This window comes from Abrus precatorius, unplaced genomic scaffold (assembly GCF_003935025.1).
Source record: "Abrus precatorius isolate BTA unplaced genomic scaffold, Abrus_2018 Scaffold3, whole genome shotgun sequence".
Taxonomy (NCBI): Eukaryota; Viridiplantae; Streptophyta; class Magnoliopsida; order Fabales; family Fabaceae; genus Abrus; species Abrus precatorius.
Genome location: NW_020874373.1, coordinates 26600680 through 26625481, shown reverse-complemented (window position 1 = coordinate 26625481; position 24802 = coordinate 26600680). Strand labels below are relative to the sequence as shown.

Genomic DNA, 24802 nt, shown 5'->3' with positions numbered 1-24802 from the left:
AATCGGAAGTATTTAACTTTTTTTTAAATATAAATAAATAAATAGTTATTTTATAAAAAGCTTATTATTTTTCTATGCCAAATAATGCATTTAAAAAAATTGTTCACATTGCTTCTTTTACAGGCCTGCCATTACAAAGATGTGGTCAATCCATGATCACGACGTTGAATTAGAAAGTGATGGGATCTACAACAGATAAGAGAAAAAGGATATAAATATGATATGTAATAAAGAAAAAAAGATATTGAAATGAGTATAACAGTTAAAGAGAAAGGTAGAATTGAACATCTGAATTAAAATACCTTTTTTAAAAATTGAATTAAAATTACCTTTAATTATCTCTTTATATTATTTTTAGTATACTTTCAATATACATGAAATAAAATGTAATAGTAGTTTATAATAATTTAAATAATAAAAACTGAAATTTAAAGTGTGTAAATCAAATTTTCTCAGATAAAAGAAAGCCACTGAACTGAGTCCATATGGATCCATCACAATAGCTGCAGAAATGCGAAGATGGAAGTGAAACGCACAATCTTGAGCCATTGGGAGAAGTAAAAGGGAACCAAACAAAATTAATCGACCTTTTATGAAAATAAACTCAAGCAAAAAAATATCAATAAAAATAGAAAAATTTAGAAAATTACTTTATTTAATAATTAAAAAATTATAGGAATAAAAATAGAAAAATTAGAATTATTTAAAAAATTATTTATCCACTAAGGACAAACTCAATAAAAACTACACGTCGTTTAAATGCAAAATTCATTGCCACCGTGACGGGGGTGAAAACTCAACGCTTGCAACATAAGGAAATAAGCATGAACATTACTTTCTTGCTTCTCACCAATATTTATAGTATTACATTAATAAGCAGAGACTGATAATTCAGATTAGCTGAACTTTATACAAAAGCAACCAAACATTAACAAAAGCAACCATGGCTAGATACACCCATCACAAATCCAAAACATTGGAACTTGTTAAAGAGTAAGACATGACCACTTTATTCTAATACTCCGAAAGGGTGTCTAAACTAAACACCTGAGTACACGAAAACACACACATAAAACATACATAGTTTAACTACTTATAAAAGTTATTATTCCTGCCGCTAATGGGGGTAAAGATCGTCTCTGCTTGAAGCTTTCACTTTGCAACCTCATTTGCAGGTGCAAGGATTGCAGGTGCAGTTTGCTCCACATTTGCAGCCATCGTTCTCAGCACCAACACCCATTTCAGCACCTTCAAACTGAGCCTTAGCAGGAGCCACTCCCATAACCAATGTCTCGGTGGTTGTTTGCTCTGTGTAGCTCAAGTCTGGGTACATCTTGCACCTGCAAAACAATGAAATGAAAAATCTCAGTTGAATTGACACAACACAAACTCTAAAGTCCGAGATTTCAGAATTCCCACAAACATTTACCCATGAAACAAAAACTTCAGCGAACTTCTAAGGCACGTGAGTTAACTAAAAGAGTATCTTAAAAAAACCAAACAAAAATAAAAGAGACCCTCAAAGTTGTCAGAATTTAACTCGTAGAAACCCATGTAAGATAAAACACAAAGTATCATTTTTTTTCACACGATTCAACCCCCAAAAGCCGATCAAACCAAGGAAAAAATTCCCCGTGAAAAGAGACATTTTCTGTAAGCGCAAAACAAAAGGTTCAGGTGATCGGAATTTCGCCACGTAAGAAAATAAAAGAAAGGTTTTTTTTCATGCAATTCAACCAAAAGGGTAAGCAAAAAGCCGATCAAAACTCCAAAGAAGAAACTTTGGCAGAAAATCTCCATTTTCCGAGAAAAAAAATCGGGATATAAGAAAGGCACGAAATTCTCACCCTCCGCAGCCACTGCCGCACTTGCAGCCACTGCCGCAACCACAGTTACCACCGCAGCAAGCCATTATCAGGTGAGAAATTCGACAGAGAAGAGAATTGGATAACGACGAAGAACAAGTTACAACAACTATCACGCACACCAGAACGAGTTTCTTGGCGAAGTCATGACCCTCATTTATAATGTGATCGAGGGAGAGAGTGTGAAATATCACCGTACACGTGTCACAATCCCCAGTGTCTTTAATCGGGTTGCGGATCTTCTCCCACGTCGACGTCGTTTTCATCGCTCGTCTTTCTCTGGAGTTATGAGGGGTTTTCTGGTATGTTCAAAAATGTGTGTTTGTTATCACCGTTTGATGAGATATTTGATTATGGTAAAGGGAACCATCAACAGTTGAAAATTGATGGGATGGAAGGCAGTAATAGTAATATATCTACCATATTTGTCAACTTTTGCCACTCATTCAGTCATTCTCTCATGTTAATCTCCTTTTCTGGTTTTCATTTTCTAATGTCAATATCCTTCTGGGTTTAACTTTTCTTATTTTAATAAAATATGTGTGTATTTTGAAAGGTCATGGTATTTTAATTTTATTATTTTTTATTTATATATTAAAAATATCTTTAGTGACAGTCATTTATAAAATAGTTCATATATTTAAAAATAAGTTATATTTTAATTTTTATATAAATATTTTATTATATTTTGTTCATTGTTATTTATTTTTTTCTTTATTATTAATGACATTAATAATATTATAATGAAATAAAATAAAATATTTATGTATAGATTAAAAAATTAATATTTAAACAAGTGTTAGTTATAAAAATTAAAGATATATTTTAATATAAAAAAAATTGGTAGATTTATCTTAAAAAAATAAAATAGACTATCAAATAAAAGAATTGTGAATTTATAAAAACAGAAAATTCATATTTTTATTGTTAGAATTTAATGATAATTTTTTTTATAACGATTTAAAAAAGTTAGATATGTTTAAATATATTTTTTACAAAAAAAATACTTAATTAATAAATAAAATAACATAAAAAATAATTAATAAAACTTTGAGTTAATACAATAAGAATGAATTACTTATATATGATAGAAAAGTTATAAAATTTAAACTTAATTTTAAAAAATTATTTATCTTTAAAAAAATTCATTAGAGTGCATGAGGTTTGGAACGCAAGAGATATATGTTTTTCATATATATTTTATTAAAATAATATAAAATATTAAAAATTATTATATTAATTTTTTTATTAAAATACTTTTTTATTATAATAATAAAAATATTTTAATATAAGTTTTTTTTTATCTTTTCTTCATTTAAACAAATAAATAAAAATTTTATTCGTTTAAATAATTCACATTTCTTATTTTAATTTTTATTTATATCTCAATTTCTAATTATTTTTTTATTTTATTTAAATAAAATATTAAAACTATGTTTAGATATTATACTTAAGAAGAAAGGGAAGAAGTTAACGAGGTTTAACTCATTTTGAAAGTTAACTAATTAAGTAGAGAGAGATTATAAAGTTTTTTTAAATTCTCAAAACTCTCTCTTAACGTTAGTTGTTTTAGTTATATGAGATTTTTTATTCTCTTACTCTCTGGTATAAAAATTTTAATTTTAACAATATTAATTTATAGAAAAAATTTATTTTATTTTTTTATTTTAAAATAATTTTAAAAAATATAAATAAAAGATATAAAAAAATAATATCTTTTATAATTAAACATTTTATTACTTTTCTTTTTAATATTAAACATTCAAATTATAAAATTATACATATATTTAATAAGATTTTGTTAATCTTAATCTTTAAGATAGAGGTTAAACAATTAATAATAGTAAAATTTTATTAAAAAAATATTTATTATATTTTTATAACTTTAATATAATAATTATATAATTTTTTTATAAAAATTTGTTATTTGTGAATAATTAAATTCAACTTTAAAGTTGAAGTTAAAAAATATTATTTTATAAGATAATATTATATAACTATTAATTATAAGATTAGTTATTAAAATTATTAATAATATATAATTAAAAAATATAACTTGCCTGCTGTCGTGCATGAAGCAAGAAGTACATGCTTGTTTGTTGACTTTCTTATAATGTTTATAAAGTTCTTGTTTTTCTAATATATTGATTTGTAAAAATTAATACATTATTACAAGCATTTTTCTAATCAAACACGGCGTAAGGAAAGACAGTTGATAAAAGTGGGAAGAAAGGGAATAAGTATCTATGCACAGGATCTCAACCATTAAATTTAAACAAAAATATTTTAAAAATAATAAATATGATAATAAATAATTATGATTCTGGTGCGATGCAAAATTTACAGTAAAAAAAATCCAGGTCTAGGAAGAAAGGATGTCAATTTTGCATTTGTAAGCCAAACACTAATTTTTGTTTCTGTTTGAATGTAAATGAGAATTTATTTTTTAATTTAAAATTAAATAAATTTATAAAATGTTTAAATCATGGATTTTATTTTTTATTTTACACATTTTTATATGTTAGAACAGTTAAATTTTATAATTTATTAAATGATATATACTTTACCAAAATATAATTCATTTAAATAATTGTACTCAGTGTATATTAAGAGTTTTGTTAACTAATATCTTAGAAATATTAGTTAAAAATTAATAAATAGTAACTTGCTATAAAAAATCATATAAATGAATGTACTTTTATGTTTCATAAGAAAATATTGTTATTTTTTATTCTCTACTAAAATATTAGACATGGATGCTAGAAACATGAAGAGGTTTTGATGGTTTTGATGGGAAAGAGTTGAAATGAAGGGGGCTTCATAATTTTTTATATACGAATAACAGTATCACATTCTTTCTAATACATTTCTAATTATTAGTTAAAAATTATTAAAAATAAAAAATAAAAATAAAATTTATATAATTTATTCAACCATAGAAATTGTGTTATAAAAGTGTTACAAAATATATTACTAACATTACATAATTTTTTATTTAATAAAAATTTGCTTAATCAAGCAACTGTACCCGTTAAACTCTTAATACCAGCTAGTTTTAAAATGCACGATTCTTAATAAACATTAAACTATCACAAATAACGATTGTAAATTTTATAAATTTAGTGTTTTTTATTTTTATTTTATTTTATTTCTGAATTATGGCAATAAAATTTATCATAATTTGTAGCATAAAAATTGACACAATTAACAAATAAAATTAAAATAAAATAAAAGATTGTTATAAAATTAGATAAAAATAAAAATAACAAATAAAACTATAAGACTATATTACTAATTTTGTCTTCAAATAACAACAAGTTAATTGAAAAGTTAGCCACATAAAAAATCCCCAAAATTAGTATATACGATTCGTGTCAATCTTGTTAAGTGTAAAAATTATCCAAGGCATGCTTGTTTACATTAAAAATTATATTTTAAAAAAAAAAATGTATATGTTTGAATGTAAACTATGTTGTTAAAATTAATTTTGCAAATTTTATAACAAATAACCACTAAAATGTAAAAACAACGTTTAAAAATCTGCAATGGCAATTTTTTTTAATTATTTAAAAATATTAAAACGTTACACAGCACGTAATATTTGTAAAATCCAGATTTAAGACTTAGATTTGATTGTTGAGACATGACTTATGGGCTTAAAAACAATTAAAGTGGCATTCATGATAGAGACAAGGGTGTATTCGATAAAATCAACACCGAAAGACCAAGTTTATCCGCTGGGTACTTCAATGATTTTGTGAAAGAGCTCAATATAGTGTTAAATAATACAACTTTTACATTATATTAACTGTTTACGATGCTTGTCTATATTCTCACATCTTTAAAAGAACAATTTAAAATGTTAGTTTTTAAAATTATTAATCGTTAGTCAATTTAGTGTTTAACACTAATTAAAAGATATTAAAAATAATTATTAAAGTATTAATTTACTATGTCAAATCAAATGTAAATATGTATGTAAACTTTAAACGACACCATATTTGTGTGTATGTAATATTTTATTTTCATCCCTAACAGTAATTTATTATGTTATAATTAAATGCATTTTTTTTTGTTTTTTCATTCATAATTACACCTAAAATACATCTTTCAAAATTACTAAAAAATAAAGATTAATTTGGTTTCATTATGTTGAAGCTGGATTAGTTTATTGCAAATTTCTGTCATGAGTTCATTAAGCATACATTTGTGAACTTGTGTTTGTCTAGTTATGAAATTAAATATTCATGCACAAAAATGAATAGCCTTAAAGAAATAAAAAAAAAATCTTACCCAATTTTAAAATAAGTTAATTTAACTTAAAGTTTTGAAAAAAAAAAACTTATTTCATAAAAAGAAAATACAAAATAACATTATTTGAGTCTACATAAATATTTATGTGTCACTTAACTTGATAAATTAATAATCAGTTACTTACTTTTAGAATATTCTAATATTAAAGATTAAAGTTATTGATGTTTAATATTTTTAAAAACTAAAATATTGAAATAAAATATTGACATGAACCAACCTCTGATACCGTAGTACAAGTTAGAACTAAGCGCAAGTAGTTGTAGCAGTCTTTCGGTATAAATTTAGATTTTTTTTAATAATGGAAAGCTTATTTTATTAGTTTAATTCTTTTTCCAATAAAATAGTTAAAATAGATAATTTTTAATATCTCTTTCTCTACAGTTTTTTATGTCCGAAACATGGTCAGTTGTAAAAAAAAATTAAAATTATAGCATACGTTATTTACATAAAACATTACTTAAATTTTATTTATACTAAAACTAACATAAATATCTTTAATTTCAAAGAAATAAAAGTTTATTTAATTAACGTATAATATATTTTTTATTTTTAATAAAAATATTTTTCTATTAAAATATATTTATAAACAACTAAAAAATTTAAAATATTCGTTATATTTTTAATCTCAGCCGTTTGTTAAATATTGAGTTGATTAATGAAAAAAATAATAAAGAAAAAGAGAAATTTATTTTTCAATATATAAAATATATTTAATTTTTTTTATAAATATTAATTTTAAATAATAAAAAATTAAATAACATAATATAGCACAGATTAATAAGCTAACCCTCTACTCCTCACCAACTAAAACAGCACACTTCATACTTAGGAGAGAATAATGATGACTAAATATCAACTTGTCAATTTAGATTTTAACAAAAATATTTTATAATAACTTATTATTATCACTGCTCAACATTTATAAGATTAAAAATACAAGTCTATAATAAAATATAAATATTTATATTCATTTAAAATATATAATTATCAAAATTTAAATTTTGATCCAATAATTAATTATATCTTTGTTTTTATCCGTTTATATTTATTTCTTTCCTAACACACACATATAGTTAGTTTATTTGAAAGCTTTGTCAAAATAATAATTAAAAATAGTGATAATATTTTAAAAAATATATTAAAAATATTAATTTAATTCTTATGATTATTTAAATAATTGATAATAATACAATTTTCAAACTTTTATATTTTTAATAAAAATTTACTACTTTTCAATACTTAAAATTAATTTTTTTTTAAATCCAAAGTAGCTCATCAAGAAGATGGTGTGCCAGGATTTTGAGACAAAAAAATCTATTGCTAGATTTCTCATACCTTTTTAAGAAAAAATAAATTTACAAATAATATATGAAAATTATTAATTATTAAAATCTAATTTATGTTTAAATACATACTATTATAATAAACAATGGGATATAAATTTGCATTAATTTTAACTTCAAAAATATCAGTTTGGTGATTAAGATAAAAGAATGTGATAATATAATTTATTTTATTCAAATTAGTTTTAGTATTTGTTAAACAATATAATATAATAACTTCTTTCAGTGGTTTATCTTATATCATAGTTTAATTTTTTGTCTGTAATGAATTATCAAATATTTTATGATAAATTTTGTCTATTACAATTTTTATTAATATATTATACTATTTTTAATATTTTATAAAAAATATTTAAAAATGTATAATTTGAATTATTTTATAATAATTATTATATATTTTTTAAAATATTTTATCATTTTATAAAGCACAATTTCAAATTTTTATAAATTTTATAAACAAAAGATTAATTAAATTATTATAATTTAACATTATAATTTTAATTAAATTTTAAATTGATTTTTTTATGATTTTGAATGTATTTTGATAAATTTTTAATTTATTAATTTTTTCTTTAATATACATTTGAGAGAGAGCGAGTTTTTAAAAGAAAATAAAGGAGAAGATATATTTTTTAATTTTAAATTATTTATAATAATAAATATATAATAATATATTAAGTTATATTTATAAAATATATTAATTTTAATATAAACACCCCTTTCCAAAAATCCTTGAGGAAATAAGAGTCTTGGTAAAGAATTATAAAAAGATTTTATTTAAAAAATATATTGAGAATGCATTAGATATTATAATACATTTAATATCATTTATACTTATTTTTAATTTTATTTAATATGAATAGTAGCATTCTCTTCTCCACTTTTGCTTTTTGATGATTGTCAAAAGCAAAAAGTGAAAAAGAAACTACAGAAAATATGCCACCCAACCATCCTCTAATATTTATCTTCATTCACATCCAATCTTTTTTGTATCACCCAACACTTTCGCTTCTTTTAAATGATTATCGTTTAGATTCTACAAAAGGCTCTGCAAATCAAAATGGGTGGATCTAATGAAAGCAGCATATATTCATATCACAATGTTATTTGACCCACGTAACTATAGAGTATTTCACATATTAAACCCCTTTTTAATTTCCTTATTAAAACAAATAAATGAAAACAAAACTAATGTTAACTAAAATTACAGAAATTATTATTTTTTAATTTAAACTTATTAAATTTGACAGCAATACGTATCCTTTTTTTTTTAAATAAGTAGATATTATATTACTGCATAATATACTTTTAATCTTAAAAGAGGAATATATACATGTGGGTGAGAATCTGTAAATTTAATTTTGTATTTCTTTATAAAATAATTTTTAAATATATGTTTGAAAAATTATATTAAAAATAAAAAATATTTATCGTCATTTTTATTTTAATAATATTATTAACAATTTAGTCAACTACTAAAGAGAATATTTTAAATAAATTTATTTTAAAACATAACAATATATAATTTAAAATGACAATATACTCATCTTAGAAGTAAGCGTGTATTAAAACTTGGGGTCACAATTGATTATTTATTGAAGAAACTTGTCAAATGGAGTATAGTTTTTGCATTGAGTTAGAATGTTGTACTATGTTTCTTTACAAATTTACGTTTTAAATATAATCTATTTCAGTTTAAATTTACTCTCAATTAAATATAATTTAATAGAATTAAGTTTATAAACATTGAATTAAATGGATATTTAGAATATGTTTGGATTATATTATTTTTTTAAACTATTCTTTGATAGACAGTAAAAAAATAATGTAACTATTTAAATTTGTTTGATAATTTATGTTATAATGAAAGATTATAATTTCAATAACATAAATAACCTTTTGTGTGATAGAAGATTTTCAGAAATTATGACTAAAAATAATTTATTTTGTAACTAATTTTTGTTTGTCCATTTTATCTTTAATAAATAATCTATTTAAATATAAAAATAATAACTAAAAATAATTCGGTACGCCTTTTCTTTTTGTGATTTTACTATAAAATTTGATTCTTTTAACCAATTTAAACAAAATATATTATTTTAAAAATACAATTTACTTAACATATCTAAACATAAAATAGCAAAAAAAATAAAAAAATAATCTAAAATAAACCTTATTTCATAAAATCGATTATAATAATAGTTGATCATGAAAATAATCATTTTTTTAAAACTCAAACATACACTTAAAACATGTTAAAATGATGAAATAATTTTAAAAAAATGTTGCATTTTAAACTTTCTCATAAATTTAATAACTTATATTATACTCAAAGATTACAGCATAAGGTTACTCTAAAGTGAGTTTACAAGCAAACAAACTTCAAAAGAATTCTTTCTAATTATAATCTCAACAAAAAAAGAATTGTTTTTCCAAAAGTTATAATTAAAAGCTATAATAGTTTTTCTTTAATAACTTTTGTTCGTTTATTTTATCTTCAATAGTTGACTAATTTAAATATAAAAAAGTAACAAGTACAAATAATTACGTGGAAATTTTTGTGATTTTAATATAAAAATTGATTGTTTCAGACAATTTAATTAAAATATATTATTTTAAAATTACTTTTATTTTATATATTCAAATATAGAAATTATTTCATACAATGGATTAAGACATTAAAATAATTATTTTTTTTGATAACCCAATTACACACTTAAAATATGTTTGGGATGAATTAATTTTGGAAAAAGAAATTGTTGCATTGTAAACTTTCTTAGAAAGTTGGTAAAAAAAAGTTGTTATTTTTCCAAAATAAACTAAACCTTTACCAACTAAGTTTTAAATAATCCTGATTTTGTAAAAAAAAAAAATCTGATTAAAAGTGAATTTAAAGAATGAAGTAATTTATATTTAAAATTTTTATCCTGAAAGTAAATTTATAATAAAACTTGATATAAATGTCCTAAAATAACACACATGCCTTATCATTTTCTCTTTTAATAAATAATACCATTTCAATTTTTTTTCCTCTCAATCCTACCATATATCTGTCATCAAGATCATACTTGATTAAAAGAAAGATGGTATTTAAAACTAAAAAAAGAAAAGTGTATAATTAAATAAAAAAATCAAATGAATCACTTTGATTTAATATATTGAGTTTAGGGTTTTGTAGACGACTCTCACGGTTGAGAAAAGAAAAGTTTCAGGGCATTTGTATTCATGTCGAGTTCAAAATACAAGTATACTTTTAAGTAAAATTAATATTTATACAGTGTACAGTGAAGTTAAATTTTATAAATAATAATAATAATACTTATTATTCATATTATTTTATAAATAATAATAGTAATTTAAAATTTTAGCATATTTATGTTCAAGTCGAGTTTATCTGAATTTTAAGAAAAAAATTTAAACATAAATTCACATTTCAAATAAAATCTATCTTTATATATTGCACAGGTAATTTAAATTTTAATAAATTTTATAGATAATAATAATTATTAGAATAGTTTTTAAAAGATGATGATGAATTTGCTTGGGTTGTTTTTCTTCTTTCCATTGCAGTCAAAGGAATCCATTAGCATATAGGTATAGTGGTGGGCCCTGAGTTTAGTGTGACCATTCTATATGGACACAGAATCCATTTTTAAGTGTGGACCTAACAAATCTCTTTTATTTGCTTCTTAGAAGATGTTTCTTATTTTTTTTGGTTCCTACTTCACTACCTTTTTTATTATCATAATTTTCTCATTTCCTTTCAAACACCAATCAAGATAGCGTTTGCTGAGAATAAAAGAAAGAGTTTGTTGTGGAAAGATCAAAAGCCAACAATATCTGAAAAAGGAAGTCACAAAGACAAAGTTGAATAAAATTTATAAATAAAAATAGATTCAAAAGGAAATATATATTTTATTATTAATAATAAATATTTTATTTATTTTTAAATATTAAATTAAATTTCTCATTTTTGTATGAGAGTTATTTTTATAAGTTAATTTAAATGGAATTATCTTTAAGAAATACTTTATTTTGTTGAATTACATCATGTAGTTTTTTCTATGTTGAGAATTTGATATTTTAATTATTTTTTTCTTCAAATGACATTTAATACTTTAATAATTGGAGGAGTTGTTTCTAAAGAGAAAACTAAAAAATCTCAAGACCAGACCTTTAAGTTTAGTCTTGGAGTGGATGGATAATTAAATTTAAAAGTAAAATTTGTGTAGCTAATCAAGTAGTTGATTTTGTAAGCAAAGATATTACAACAAAATTTAGTTTGAGTGAATTTTTGTAAAATTATTTGTAAGAAAAAATATATTTTTATTAATTAACATTAATTTATACATTTTATGATTTAAAGAAAATAATTATTTTTTAGAATAAAAATGTAAATTAATTTTAACTTATGATTATCTCTATATTTTTTTTATGAATATTCATGCAAAAATTTATCCAAAATTAACTTGTGTATACCAATGTTTGACAATTTAGAAAGTAAAAAGAGCGTATGAGCCAGTGAAATTTTTTCAACCTTGGTATATACTTTTTTAATGAAAATGGAACAATATGTTAAAAAATTCATTCGTTTATCAAGGAAATTAGGATATGATACTATCTAAGCAATTATGGACCGTTTGCCAAAGTGTGCATATTTTCTTCATCTTAATATCAAATATTCTTTACAAAAGTTTACTTAATTATATATTAGAGAAATTATAAAGTTATATGGTGTACTAATCGCTATTATTTCGAAGGAAATCCTCACTTTATATCTAGATTTTCTGCCTAAAGCAATAAATACAAAGCTTCGGTTAAAAAGATAAAAATATCGTTAAATTAAAATTAAAATTCGTAAATAACAAATAATTAAAATATTGTTTTGAGACAGTTTGGTGGTAATTAAGGAAGAGGCACCTGCAATTACTTAAAGTGCCTGAACTGAGGTAGTGTTGTTGGTGACAAGACAGAAACGATGAACAAGAGTTGTTGTTCAGAATCTTCAACAAAACCAAACACCATCAACAATTCATCCAAACCCAAACCTCCTTTTATGCCAGCAAAGGACGACACCAAACCCGTGCTTCAAGACCCTGTACTCTCTCTCTCTCTCTCTCTCTCTAGTTTCTTTTTGTGCTTGGCCTCATCTTTTATGTGATTTATCTTCTTTATTCTGTGTCAGATTCTGAGATCCGATCCAATTGAGACAGAGGAAGCTGTGCTGAGATTGCCTTCATTCTCAATCCCCATTTCAACTTCCTCACCTCAAATGACCTAACTTTTAGGCTTTTAATCTCTGCCAATTTAAACCTTCTTTTCTTCTTTCGGTTTTCAACAATGGGTCTTCAGCTTTTTGGCTCCTGAATAAACCCATGTCATAAAGTTGTAATTTTTATTGTGTTACACTATCTTTAAGTGAATTTCAGTTATTGTTATTACTGTTCCTCCTCTAATGTTCATTTCCAATTGAGGGTCGAGTGGTTATGTGTTGTTCATTATGGAATCGATAACAATGTAGCATTCATAATGGTGGGGTTGTTCTTAGTTCTGAACAATTTATATGGTTTGTTTGTTTGTTTTCCTGGTTGAATTGCTTGCACTTGGTGGTTGGTAGAGCACTCTTTCACTTGTGATTAGTTAGTTGTGGAATGGCGGAATAGATTTTGCTGTTTTGCTTGTGCATTCAATATGGTACACACAACGAAACTCTCGTGGTGTGGCACGGATCAAAGATTTTACAGACTTGAAAAGTTTCATCTCAGAAAAATTACAATAATGTTTTTTGAACAATTTTGGAGGACGACTTTTAGTTGTTCCCTTTACTCTCTTTTTTTATTATTATATTTGGTGTATTTGGGATAAATGTACGCTGGAAAGACAACAAATAAGTATATACAATGTCATATACAACGTCAATTTTTAACTGTTCAACAACAGAACTACAAAAATTATGAATGGCTTGAAAGTTAAAAGATTGGTTTAACTGTCAAACTTGAGCTTGGATTTGTAGCTCTTTAGGCGTTTCTCTGGTTATGTCAGATTAAGAATTCAGAATGCACATTGTTAGTGCACACAATATTGTGGTTTGAATTGATATCACAGCAAGCATAGTTATTTCACAAAAAGCTTTTTAAATTGAACTTCTTATGTAGCTTTTCGTGTAGCAGTTCTGTAATTAAGGAACTTCTGAGCGAGGTCATTGGACTGATAGTAATATCCTTTTTTTATATATGGGATTGTTGCTTCAAAGTTGTGTATTTAGTAGTTTTTGAATGAGTGCCTTTGACTTGGGTTCCTATTTTAATTTTCTCTTCAACTGTAACGATGACATGATTTTATGAATGTTTTGATGACTGTAAAGTTAGGTTACCTTTAGGTTTTATGCATATTTCTCTTTGGACATAACTTGAGAAAAATGTGGCAAGCATGTAGTTTCATTGATGGAATGTGAACCTAAAAATTTAGTCAAGGTCCTGTAACTGCCACCTTATGTGGAATTTGGCTCCTCCAATTTGCAAATTGTGACAATCACTTCAATTCTGAGAAGTAGTGCAGATTGTAGCTTGCAAATCTAGATAATCAATTTGTGGAAGTATAGGAAATTAGTTGTGTCAATTTATCTCCCTTTCCTAAGAGTAACTTTATTCCTAATGGCTTGTGGATAGATAAATACATTGTTTGATTGGGCTAAAATAGAATTGGAGCCCATTAGTGGTTTGTCCTACTCCATTTAAATTCTCTTTTAAGCCCGAATGGTTGTGCCCAATGACACCACTTCAACCTATGCATCATCACTCAGTTCTTTCTCAAATGAATTCAAATTGCTATTATTTGCTGCTTTGAAATTCTGATCACTAGTATGTCACTTTGAAATTACATAAAAATAAAAATTTTAATTTTTAAAAATAAGTATTTTGATTATATTAAATAAGATTAAATTGATAAGATAGTATTTTTTTAAAATTTAAAAAATAAAATACAAAAATTAAAATTAAATTATAAAATAAAATGCTTAACAAATAAGAAGTCACATGACATAATAAATAAAAAATTAACACATTCTTTTTCGTATGAGATGACTTTCACGAATCCTCTTATTTAAGAATTAGGAGTCACATATTACATATAAAAGTATATTATTTAAGGGCTCATTAGCATTGATGTCTATACAATCCTCACCACTGGAATGTTCCAGGTCTAGCACCTCAAGTCAAAATTAGAGAAATTATAATTACATTTAGGCTTTGTTGAGAGTTTGAAAGAAGAGAGAAGGAAAGAGTATGAACAGGAAGGGTGAGGAAAAAGAAGAAAGTTAATAAAAAATTTCTCTAATTAATGAAATTTAAAAAATATGCTTAAAAGGAGATTTTGAAGGGTTTATAAAATTTTCACTTCTTATTTAAAAATTCTCAAACTAGGGTTATTAATAAATAAATCTTCCTCTTTCACGTTCCAAAAATTAAATTTCAAACAAATCCCAGAGTTTGGCACAAGTCTCTGAACCTTTTGTGAGCAACACTTTCATCAACCCACACAAAGTTTGCTAACCTATAGCAGGACTACATTTTATTACCGATAGGGTGCAAAACTAATTTGGATTTTATTTGTACCTGATGCATTAGCGATATAAGATAGCAAATATTTAGTGACTAACTTAATTATATTCCATATTGTTTGACACATTTTGCAATTAAAAATAATGGCATTAAACGTTGACATTCAAGAAAGATGATCAGGAACAAAGATTAATATGTGAAGAAAAGTTTTACTTTTTGTTGATTGAGTTCTACTTAACCTCTATGCATGCATAGTTTGAAATACTAGTTCAACGCATACTCATAACTCAAACAACATCAATTGGAGTCTTTAAACCCACAGCAAATACATGCTTAATATAAAATACATGCTGACAACTTAATCAACAAGGATATATTATTAGTAATTTGAACCCAATTTTTTAGGGTTGATCAATGGGAATCTTGAGAGGTTGAAAACCATGACGAATACTTGCTTCCCATATTTTCTTAATACTAAATATGGTGAAACCACACTCATGGACATTCCATCCTTCTAAGGCATGAAGTATTCCCGCAATACGCCAAGCACTCATTACTCTTCTTGGAAGCCAATTCTGTTAATACAAATCAATTACTTTTATCAATTTTATAATCATGACATTACAAATTATTATGAGATGTTTTTATTAACAAGAAAAGGATATAATGTTTTGATGAACAATAAAAGGATATAATATTATGTTTTATGTAAATTAACTAAGTTACAAAGAGATTAGTATTGGGTTCAATATTGCTAATATTTAAGAGGTATGAATATAATTTGTCCCAAAATTTATAGTTGAATGATAGTGTAATAATTTTATATCACAACTTTGCTAGTATAAAACTATTTTTCATTTTAGTTACTTTATATCTTTCTGGGTCAGAAAATATTTTTTATTTTCATGTTGGTATCATAAATTAATAATAATTTAAAATTATTAACAAAAATAGGACAATTTATGAAGTATGAATCTATGATCTTATTCTCATAAATATACATGTATAATGATTTTTTAAAATTAAATCACAAAGTATGATACATATATTAGCGATACACAATATTTCTTTTAAGAAATTATATTAGTGTTCGCTAGATCAAAGACTCGAAAGCATTCTTTAAATTGATAAATTATTAATTTACTGATTAATTAATGCTTCTCAAACTTAATAAAATTTTATATTACCATCATTATTAATTTATAGAGGTTTTGCTGTATAATTTAGTTGTATATAGTTTGTTTTTAGTAATGTATAATTTGATGTATGGAGAAAAGAGTTTGCCATAAAGCTTCACCCCGATATAAATGGTACTGGACTCAAACAATGGTATTGAACAATGAACATGGAGCTATATATACAATATATAGTAATGTTTCTTATTTTACATTCTCCCTTTTTTCTAATATAGCTAAGTGTTGGGATTTTAATAGTCTTTCCCCCTTTATTAATCGTTTTACATTTTTTTAATCTTTTTCTTGTACTAAATTGTTTCATGGATTAAATATACTCTTTGTACTCTCATGAGTAAAATTCTCGTATTATCTTGCAATTGATACACACACTCACACTATGGATAACTAATTAAATGTGGAAGTAATTTTACATTTTCAATCACAAAACTCTTAAAAATCTCAAGATGCTCTTCATGTAAAATATAAACATTAAATGTTGAAGTAATTTTACAATTTCATTACATATTGACTGAATTGAAAATAAAATTGGAATGTTATGTTGGTCTTTAGTATGGGTTGGACTGATAGTTGTTAATATATTGCTGTATATTTGATATAAATAATTAACAAACAAATTTTTTATAATATATATAAAATTGCATCATTAAATTTTAAAAACTATATACAACTTAAGTTACTAGACTTTTGGAGCAATAGATATTTTTATTTTATCAATTTATATTGTGCTATGTTTTTACGATAGAGATTTGATAATTTTTTTAGTAATTATCCAATTTTACAAAAAAATATCATCTAAAATGATTACAAAGTTTAGTTGTTTGTGATAAATAATTAGATTCTATTAACATAGTCTCTTAGGACTAATTTTAACATCTAAAAGTGGTTAGAATTTATTTAAAAAGAAAATATTTATCATACTTTTTTTTTATTGTGATATAATGTTAATCGACTACTTTTTCAATAAAATATTATCATTGTATGATGCTTAAAATTAGCTCTATATTAACATTTTTTTTCTTCTGAATTATTATATGTAAAAGTGGTCTAATGTGCATGCCAATAATTCGTGATCTTGATCATTTTCTAAGATAATAATATATGGTGAAGAGTAGCTACGAACCTCACAAGAATGCAAATTGTGGAATGTACTTGGAATGATCATTGCTGGTGTATAGTGGTAGAAGCAATCTTCCCGCATTTTCTTTGGAGGAAAAGGAGAAAAAGGTATGAACAATGATCCTTTTGATGCATTCATTTGTTCATCTTCATCCCATCCATCTCCAATTAACCATACCTGCTAGATTCATAATGTTATGGAATGTAATAGTAAGATACGACTTCATTGATTTATTGCTAGGAAGGGTTATTAACCAAGATTATTTTTTGTACCACTTTTTTTTTGCATCACTTTTTTTTTTTATAATTTAATATTTGAAAGTGTATTTAATACCTTTAAAAATTTATTTAAAAAATCATTTATACATTTTTTAAAATTTAATTTTAGAAAGTGATTTTATATCCTTAAGATAATAAATTTCAAAAGTCATTTATAAATCATGTCTAGAAATTAAATTTCAAAAGATAATTTTATATCTTCGGAGACAAAATTTTGAAAGTAATTTGTAAACCATTTTCAAAATTTAATTATTAGAAGATATTAAACACAATTTTGGAAGTCATGATAAGAAGGGTAGATTGAATAATAAAAAAGAATAGTATAAATAACAACCTCCTTATTGATTAGTGTTTAAATAAATTTCTTTAGGCTTATTTATTAGTGTTTATATTGTAAGAAAATTGAAAAGACAATGTTCTTCAAACCAGACCGGTTACTGAACTGGTTAAGACATTGATTCAAGGTTCAATAATTAACTGATAATCTTTAAATAATTTTTTTAACATAAAAAATAATAATTAAGAAAAAAAATAATATTTATGATTACATAATATTAAAAATTAAATATTACACACCATTTTAAATTTTAATCATTCAAAATACAGGTAAATTCAACATAATATTTAGGTTTAACATTAAACGACAATATCCACTGATGACAAAAATGTCTAGCATAACTTCTAAAAGAAGATTGTTATTGTTGTTTACCATAATCACTAATAAATAGGTCTAAAATTTTTTATTAAACAACAATATTCACTAATATTAGTGTTTACACATAAAGTCAACACAATATTAATATTATTTAATATCAAACAATAATATTCACTAATAACAAAAATATTCAACATTAAAAAATGTCTAGCATAACTTTACACATAAATATTACACACCATTATTACCATTTTATTTTATGTTTAGTATGAAAGTATTAGTTAACTACTATATGCTAATAAATAAACTTTTTGAGAAATCACAATGTTTTACGTCATGCTAGCAATAAAAGCACAAATAATAATCATGAAAAAAAGAAGAGAGAGTAAAAGCTTAAATATGCTTTGCCATTTTGTTAGAGTAGTGCAAAATATCCAGTGATTCTGAACTAAAACATCAAATGTGGTTTATCACAGCTTTCGAATGAATCTATAGCACGACTTACAATAAAAATAAAATAAAATAAAAATGAAGGGTATAGTTAGATAAATATTCATAAGAAAAAACTGAATTCAGTCAACAAAATTTGTTTTTAAGAAAACGGATTGACCTTTGGAGTATTGATTGAGGAAAGAACCAAACTTTTCTTGGATTTAGTGACCCTTCGTTGAAGCTTTTTCAGCTCATCCTTATATAATACAGCTACCTGCTTGCATTTCTATCCACCGTTAGAATAAAACTCTAACAATTAAAAGTTTTAGAGCATGAAAAGTTTATCATATTTCAGTTGATGATTAAGAAAAAAAAAGTTTCTGATAAATACGGAAACGACATTCATAATTTTTGTATCAGATTCATATTAAATATATATAGATACCTTTACGTTTCTGTAGCTGCATAAAGCTTTGACAACAGCAAAAGCAACCTTGTTGAAGTTGCCTCGAAGAAGCACTTGAGTTGTCCCTTTAGGAATGTTGTTCAGCACAATAGCAGCTGCTAAGCTGCTTCCATCTATAACCTTTATTTTCAGCTCTGGCAATCTTCGTATATAAAGTTCGCCATAGGCATTAAGCTCTTGGCTCTGCATGCATTCAAGGATAGTATTCAAATCATAACTGTTATCTCTGAAAAAGAAAATTATATTATAATTAAATTTCAACTACTATTATTAAAGTAGGATTAATTATAATTTTTACGTTTCGGTTATACACATGCAAAATTATAATTTTTAATACCATTAAACGGAGGCAATTATGTGTTAATTAGGATAAATTTAAGAATTTAATTTAAGTACATTGATAATGTTTTACATTTTTATTTTTATTCAATCATAAGTTATCATATCACTGCAAATAGTTAATTTTTATAATAATAAATATAGAAGTCGTATTTGTGGTGTACTGTAATTAATTGACTGTGTAAATATATTTATACTAATAATGCACTAAAATTAATTTTAAAATTTAAATAAAAATCTATTTATAGGTAACTAATGACAATGGAGAGACTAAATTTGTGATAAAAATAACTTTGATAAGAAGTTGCGGTAGTGATAGTAGAAACAAGAATAGTGGGATAATGATAATAGTTAGTAATGATAGAAAAAAAATGAAGGATATTTTTATGTACAACGAGTTATTAATTGTGATTCAAAAGATAGAAATTATGAATTGAAAAATTCTTTTTAAAATCAACAATAATTGCTTTTAATTATATTATAATTTCATAGAATTATATCTTAAAATTATGATATTAATTTTAAAAATATTTCCTGAATTATAATCTCATCAATTCGAAGATTCAATTTATTCCATAATTCAATCTCATGATTTGCATACAGACATAAGGATATTCAGATTTTTTAAAACTAGTGTATGCTCAAAATTTTCAAAACTAGTGGAAAGATAATTCTTCTTCTTTTTTTAAAAGTATTTCTAGTGGAATTTGCTCTCTCCAAACAGTTTTCATAAAATGAAACGCAGATATTTTTGTCAAAATAAACACTTTTAAAATGTTTTTCAAATATATTAAAATAGATAAATAAGAATGAATTTAATTGTGATATACTAACGAAATAATTTTTTTTATATAATCGACTAATTAAATGTCATCCTAGATATAACTTTAAAAATAATTATTAAAATTATTTTTAATTTTATAATAATGTAATTATATGATGACTGATAGTGTAAAAAGTTTATTATTGTCAATATATTTTAATTAAATTTAATAATAATTATATAAAAAAACGTGCAATTACTTAATACATTCTTGAGTTACTCCCTTGGTCAATGTGATATGAAAGTAAAATTGATAAAATAATTAAATTAACGAAGGAGATATGCATGTGGACTAACCTGATTTAGAAGTCCTAGAGTCAGCACCTTTGCACCACTTAAGTCAGCCTCCTTTATCGCTTCTTCAATTAAGTTGTTCAATGTTTTGCTATGCCATTTCAAGAAATACTGAAAAGAGAAAGAATGTGACATTGAAAATCACTATAACCTAGTTTTGTTCAGGACGAGAACACAAAATTGAAAGTCACAATTCACAAACGAAAAAATCTTACTTGTATTCTAAATTTTGGTACAACCCAGGATTGCAACTTTAGATCATTGAAGATGTTGCTTTCAAAAACAAAGGCACGACCATGGATCCATGTCATAAGCATAGACCACATTGTAAAGGGCCACAATAAACGTAGGTACCATTTAGAGGTTTGAGGGTTGGAGGCTATTGAAGCAAAACCTAAGCGCAGTTGATAGACGGAATCAAGCGTTGTTAAGTGTGTTAGGTGCACCACATCTGCTGATTCCTTTGCTCTCTTCAAAGAGGTTTCATACGTAGCATCTGAGGATGTATCCACAGTGCCATAAATGTAGTCGTAAATAGGCATGAAAAGTGAGTAATTTGTCCTGAATTTCGTATGATGCAGCGAGTGAAACCTGTCCAAACCAAACATACTTTTTATCTATCTATCTATATGTAATATGTAATGTGTGTGTAATTTTCTACGCATAAAAATTGATTTGCTCAATGAAAATGAAGTGGACAAATAAATATTATTAGAAAATTAAATATTATAATATACAATTACGTTATGAGAAAATATGAATAGATAAATTTTATGCCTTAATATTTTATTCTTGCAACTTCTACAATTTGTTTGAGATTACCTTGAGGCTTAAGAGTGTTTGTCTACTATATATTGTTTCCTAAAGTTTGGCATAAACATTAGAGAAGCAAAGAGGATATATACGACATCATTTCTTCACTTTTTTTATTACACTTCAATTTATAACTTAATTGATTCATTAATATTGTTAAACTAAAAAGTCATTTGATTAATGATAATATAATAGGAATATATTCAGTAAAACAAACTGAAAGTTATGAATTTGTAGATAAAAACTTGTTACTGTATAAATAATTTATAAAATTAAAATTGTTTGACTAACCAACTATATATAACTAATTTACTTGTGTTAAATGACTTAAAAGGTTATGTAATATTATATTAATTTAATACTAAAATTAATTATCACTTATTTTATTTATTTATGATTAATTAATTAAATAATTATATAGAAAAATAAACTTTTTCTTTGTATATATTTGAAAATAAAATATTCTAAAACATATGTTTTTTTTAATATGAAATATATTTGTATAGAAGAGATAAGGAAAAAATAAAAAAAAAATAAAAATGATTGAGATTGTTGTGAATGTATAAAAAATAAAAGACACTGAAATTAATGTATGTATATTAGGTTTTAGTTGTATAACGAGTAAAGTATTTTTTTTTAAAATAAAGAATAAAATGTAATAAAAATATTGAAAACTAGTTTTTGAAAGTTAAACTCTACTTTAGATAATTTTTAATAAATTAACTTTAAAAATTATAAGTTTCTTTCATTTTATATTTAACACAACTCTAAAAATTTACTAATTAAGTCAAGAAGTTACAATTAATCTTTATGAAACATAACTTAAGTAAAAAAAAATGGTTTGAAGAAAAATGTGATGGTAAAAAGAATCATAATTCAAAAGAAATAAATGTAGACTTACGATGGTGTGTACAGGAGATACTTCAAGTGGGGAAAAATGGAGAAGATTCTCTTTGGAAAGAACTCAAAGTTGCAATGACCCATGTTGTTCATGAAATCAATATAAAAGATGTAGCCATAGAGTGCAGCTACAGAGGATATTCTTGTGAACAACGGAGTCAACATTGGTATTGCAAATAGCGTGAAGTATGCTAAGTGCTCAGCAAATGGGTGAGTAACAGCTGTCAAAAGAATATTTTTTCCAAAACTATCAATGTTTTATTCGCCTTTACTTAACCATATATTAGAATATTCCAAATTGCACTTATTCTAAATTGTTTTATGCCATCGTTTATTTTTTTTTCACACAACTTACCAAAAAATCATATTAATTAGAGAAAATGCCTATATGTTCTCTCTCTTTCTCTCTGCAAGTTTGTTCTATCAAGTGAGAAAATGTAACGTAGCTGTTTCTAAAGGAATTCAAAGACAATGCTTCTGTCATGCTATCTCATTTCAAACAAATAATGAGATCTATTTAATCTATTAATGAACACTTTAAGTATTTTGCTTATTGATTAAGTGCATGTTATCTCCTAAAATGTTTAGTGCAATAAAATATAACGGGGAGCTATTTTATTTTTAGAGAACAATAGTGATTAAATATAAAAAATTGTGAATAATGATAAGGATTAGACATAACTACTTAAGTGGTGGCCAAGTATTTAGTTTTATTGTGGACGTAGAACATGTAAAAGTGAAGAAAGGATCATATATATACAGGTGATAGGCTCAGTGACTATGGAGGCATGGTGGTGAGAATGGTAGCGAGCGTAGAGAAAATGATGATGTAATCCTCTGTGTAACCAGTAGTAAAGGAACTCTACTGGTCCAGCATGTAAAATAGCTGTGAAAATCACACCACTTGTTCTCCACCAGGGCAAGTTAGAAGCCACAGGAAATATGGTATATCCTATATAATATAGGAGTGCAGTAAACAAAATTTGGTCATCCCTGCAATAATTACACAGTAACAATCTTCATTATTAGATCACATCCTTCAATTTAAAAAATATTTGCTATACTTTTTTAATTTTACTGTAATAAATAGATTAGTAAAATATGAAGAATAAAGAGAAATTGAACCAATTGCTTTCTCTGTCCACTTGTTGGAATTCAAGGCCTTTGTCAGTGATCTTGCATTTGCCTTTGGCAGTTTGATAGCGAGAGACAGAAATCCAGATCTGGTTGTGTAACATTCTCACCAATACGAATGGGAATATGAGATAGTACACTGGATCCGCTTCATTTGATATCAGAGAATACATGCTATGAGCAATCCATGGGGTTACAATCACGAACTTCATTTTCATTCCCATAAATCAAAGACATTAACACGTCAACCAATAAATGCTTTGTACAAAATAATTAAATGAAGAAGAGAGTATAGTAAAGTGAACCTTGAAGTTCCCAAGAGGCTTCCAAGGCCAATCTGTGAGAATGCCTGGTTTGCTAGCCATATTGTGTAGATATGGTGGGATGATGCATGAATGAAGGAAGGAGTATATATAGTGTTTGAATGAATGACATGCTCACCTGCAACCCATATTCATTAGATTCAGCTACGTATAATTTGGGGTGGGAAATAGTTGACTGTTAGCCATTCATTGATTCACTGTACAAGTTGGTTTCAGGTGAGGAATTAAAATTTAGCAAATTTTGATGTTCTTATGGCATCTATCACTTAGGGTTTGTTTTTAATTCTTTCTCCTTTATTTGTAATTTATGCAAAGATCCATCGATACAATAAGACTATAGCAATAAATAGGGTGGTCCATGGAGGTTAGGATCTTGTTGTCCGCTCCACCACATGGAAAATATTTATTATTCAACTTGCAAACTTCCTAACCGTCAAGTAGTGCATTTAGTCATTTTTAATCTGTTTGCAATTTTGTGCTATGTTAATTTAATTTATCTCTTTACCCCTTCTATTTTTACAAACTTATTCTATTGCAGATTTTAAGTTTCAAATTATAAAATAACATTCTATGTAGTTAGTTATTTATTTTACTTTCACTTAAGTAAAAGTACAAAAAATGCACTAACTAGAGAGTGCAGTTGTCACAAAAAATAGAGGAAATCCTATCCAAGTAAGCGACAACTGATGTGAGTTATTACATTAAATAAGTTAGCAAGATGATATGTAATAACATATTTTAAAATTATAATATTTATAATTTAATTTTTAATCAATTTTATAGTTAAAAATTTTTAAATATTAAATATTTAAATCAAATCTTTTAAAAATATTTTTTTTTTAAAAATTAATATCTTTTAAAAACATAATTGTTACCGTTACAAACATAAATGAATAATATAAGAATTATTCACAAGAGTTATAGTCAATATAATAAAACTCTTAAAGATAA

At 24.6% G+C, this 24802-nt stretch overlaps 3 protein-coding genes across 3 annotated transcripts; 1 reads left to right on the top strand and 2 right to left on the bottom strand.

Moving 5' to 3' along the window:
* Positions 1 to 848: 848 nt before the first annotated feature.
* Positions 849 to 1987, bottom strand: LOC113861413 (metallothionein-like protein 2). Its single transcript, XM_027494215.1, has 2 exons — positions 1848 to 1987; positions 849 to 1340 (listed from the first exon to the last, which is right to left on the bottom strand). The coding sequence occupies exons 1-2, from the start codon at positions 1910 to 1912 to the stop codon at positions 1166 to 1168; spliced, it is 240 nt and encodes a 79-aa protein (XP_027350016.1). The 5' UTR covers positions 1913 to 1987; the 3' UTR covers positions 849 to 1165.
* A 10485-nt stretch (positions 1988 to 12472) lies between these two features.
* Positions 12473 to 12892, top strand: LOC113863811. The gene is made up of 2 exons (XM_027497530.1): positions 12473 to 12620; positions 12708 to 12892. Exons 1-2 carry the CDS (start codon positions 12501 to 12503, stop codon positions 12801 to 12803), a joined length of 216 nt encoding a protein of 71 aa, XP_027353331.1. The 5' UTR covers positions 12473 to 12500; the 3' UTR covers positions 12804 to 12892.
* A 2381-nt stretch (positions 12893 to 15273) lies between these two features.
* LOC113863345 (very-long-chain aldehyde decarbonylase CER1-like) lies at positions 15274 to 23905 on the bottom strand. The gene is made up of 10 exons (XM_027496901.1): positions 23834 to 23905; positions 23520 to 23734; positions 23155 to 23387; positions 22396 to 22615; positions 20897 to 21272; positions 20685 to 20792; positions 19205 to 19408; positions 18938 to 19033; positions 17398 to 17571; positions 15274 to 15656 (listed from the first exon to the last, which is right to left on the bottom strand). Exons 1-10 carry the CDS (start codon positions 23891 to 23893, stop codon positions 15483 to 15485), a joined length of 1860 nt encoding a protein of 619 aa, XP_027352702.1. The 5' UTR covers positions 23894 to 23905; the 3' UTR covers positions 15274 to 15482.
* Positions 23906 to 24802: the final 897 nt, after the last annotated feature.

What these genes read in the sequence shown, in the direction of transcription:
- LOC113861413 (XM_027494215.1), bottom strand. Translation starts at nt 1,912, where the DNA reads ATGGCTTGCTGCGGTGGTAACTGTGGTTGCGGCAGTGGCTGCAAGTGC. An exon ending in TGCGGCAGTGGCTGCGGAGG is followed by an intron (nt 1,341 to 1,847) that starts GTGAGAATTTCG and finishes ATTGTTTTGCAG; the next exon opens with GTGCAAGATGTACCCAGACT.
- LOC113863811 (XM_027497530.1), top strand. Translation starts at nt 12,501, where the DNA reads ATGAACAAGAGTTGTTGTTCAGAATCTTCAACAAAACCAAACACCATC. An exon ending in AACCCGTGCTTCAAGACCCT is followed by an intron (nt 12,621 to 12,707) that starts GTACTCTCTCTC and finishes ATTCTGTGTCAG; the next exon opens with ATTCTGAGATCCGATCCAAT.
- LOC113863345 (XM_027496901.1), bottom strand. Translation starts at nt 23,893, where the DNA reads ATGGCTAGCAAACCAGGCATTCTCACAGATTGGCCTTGGAAGCCTCTT. An exon ending in AGTCACTGAGCCTATCACCT is followed by an intron (nt 22,616 to 23,154) that starts GTATATATATGA and finishes TTCTTTTGACAG; the next exon opens with CTGTTACTCACCCATTTGCT. An exon ending in CTCTAGGACTTCTAAATCAG is followed by an intron (nt 19,409 to 20,684) that starts GTTAGTCCACAT and finishes GAATGCATGCAG; the next exon opens with AGCCAAGAGCTTAATGCCTA.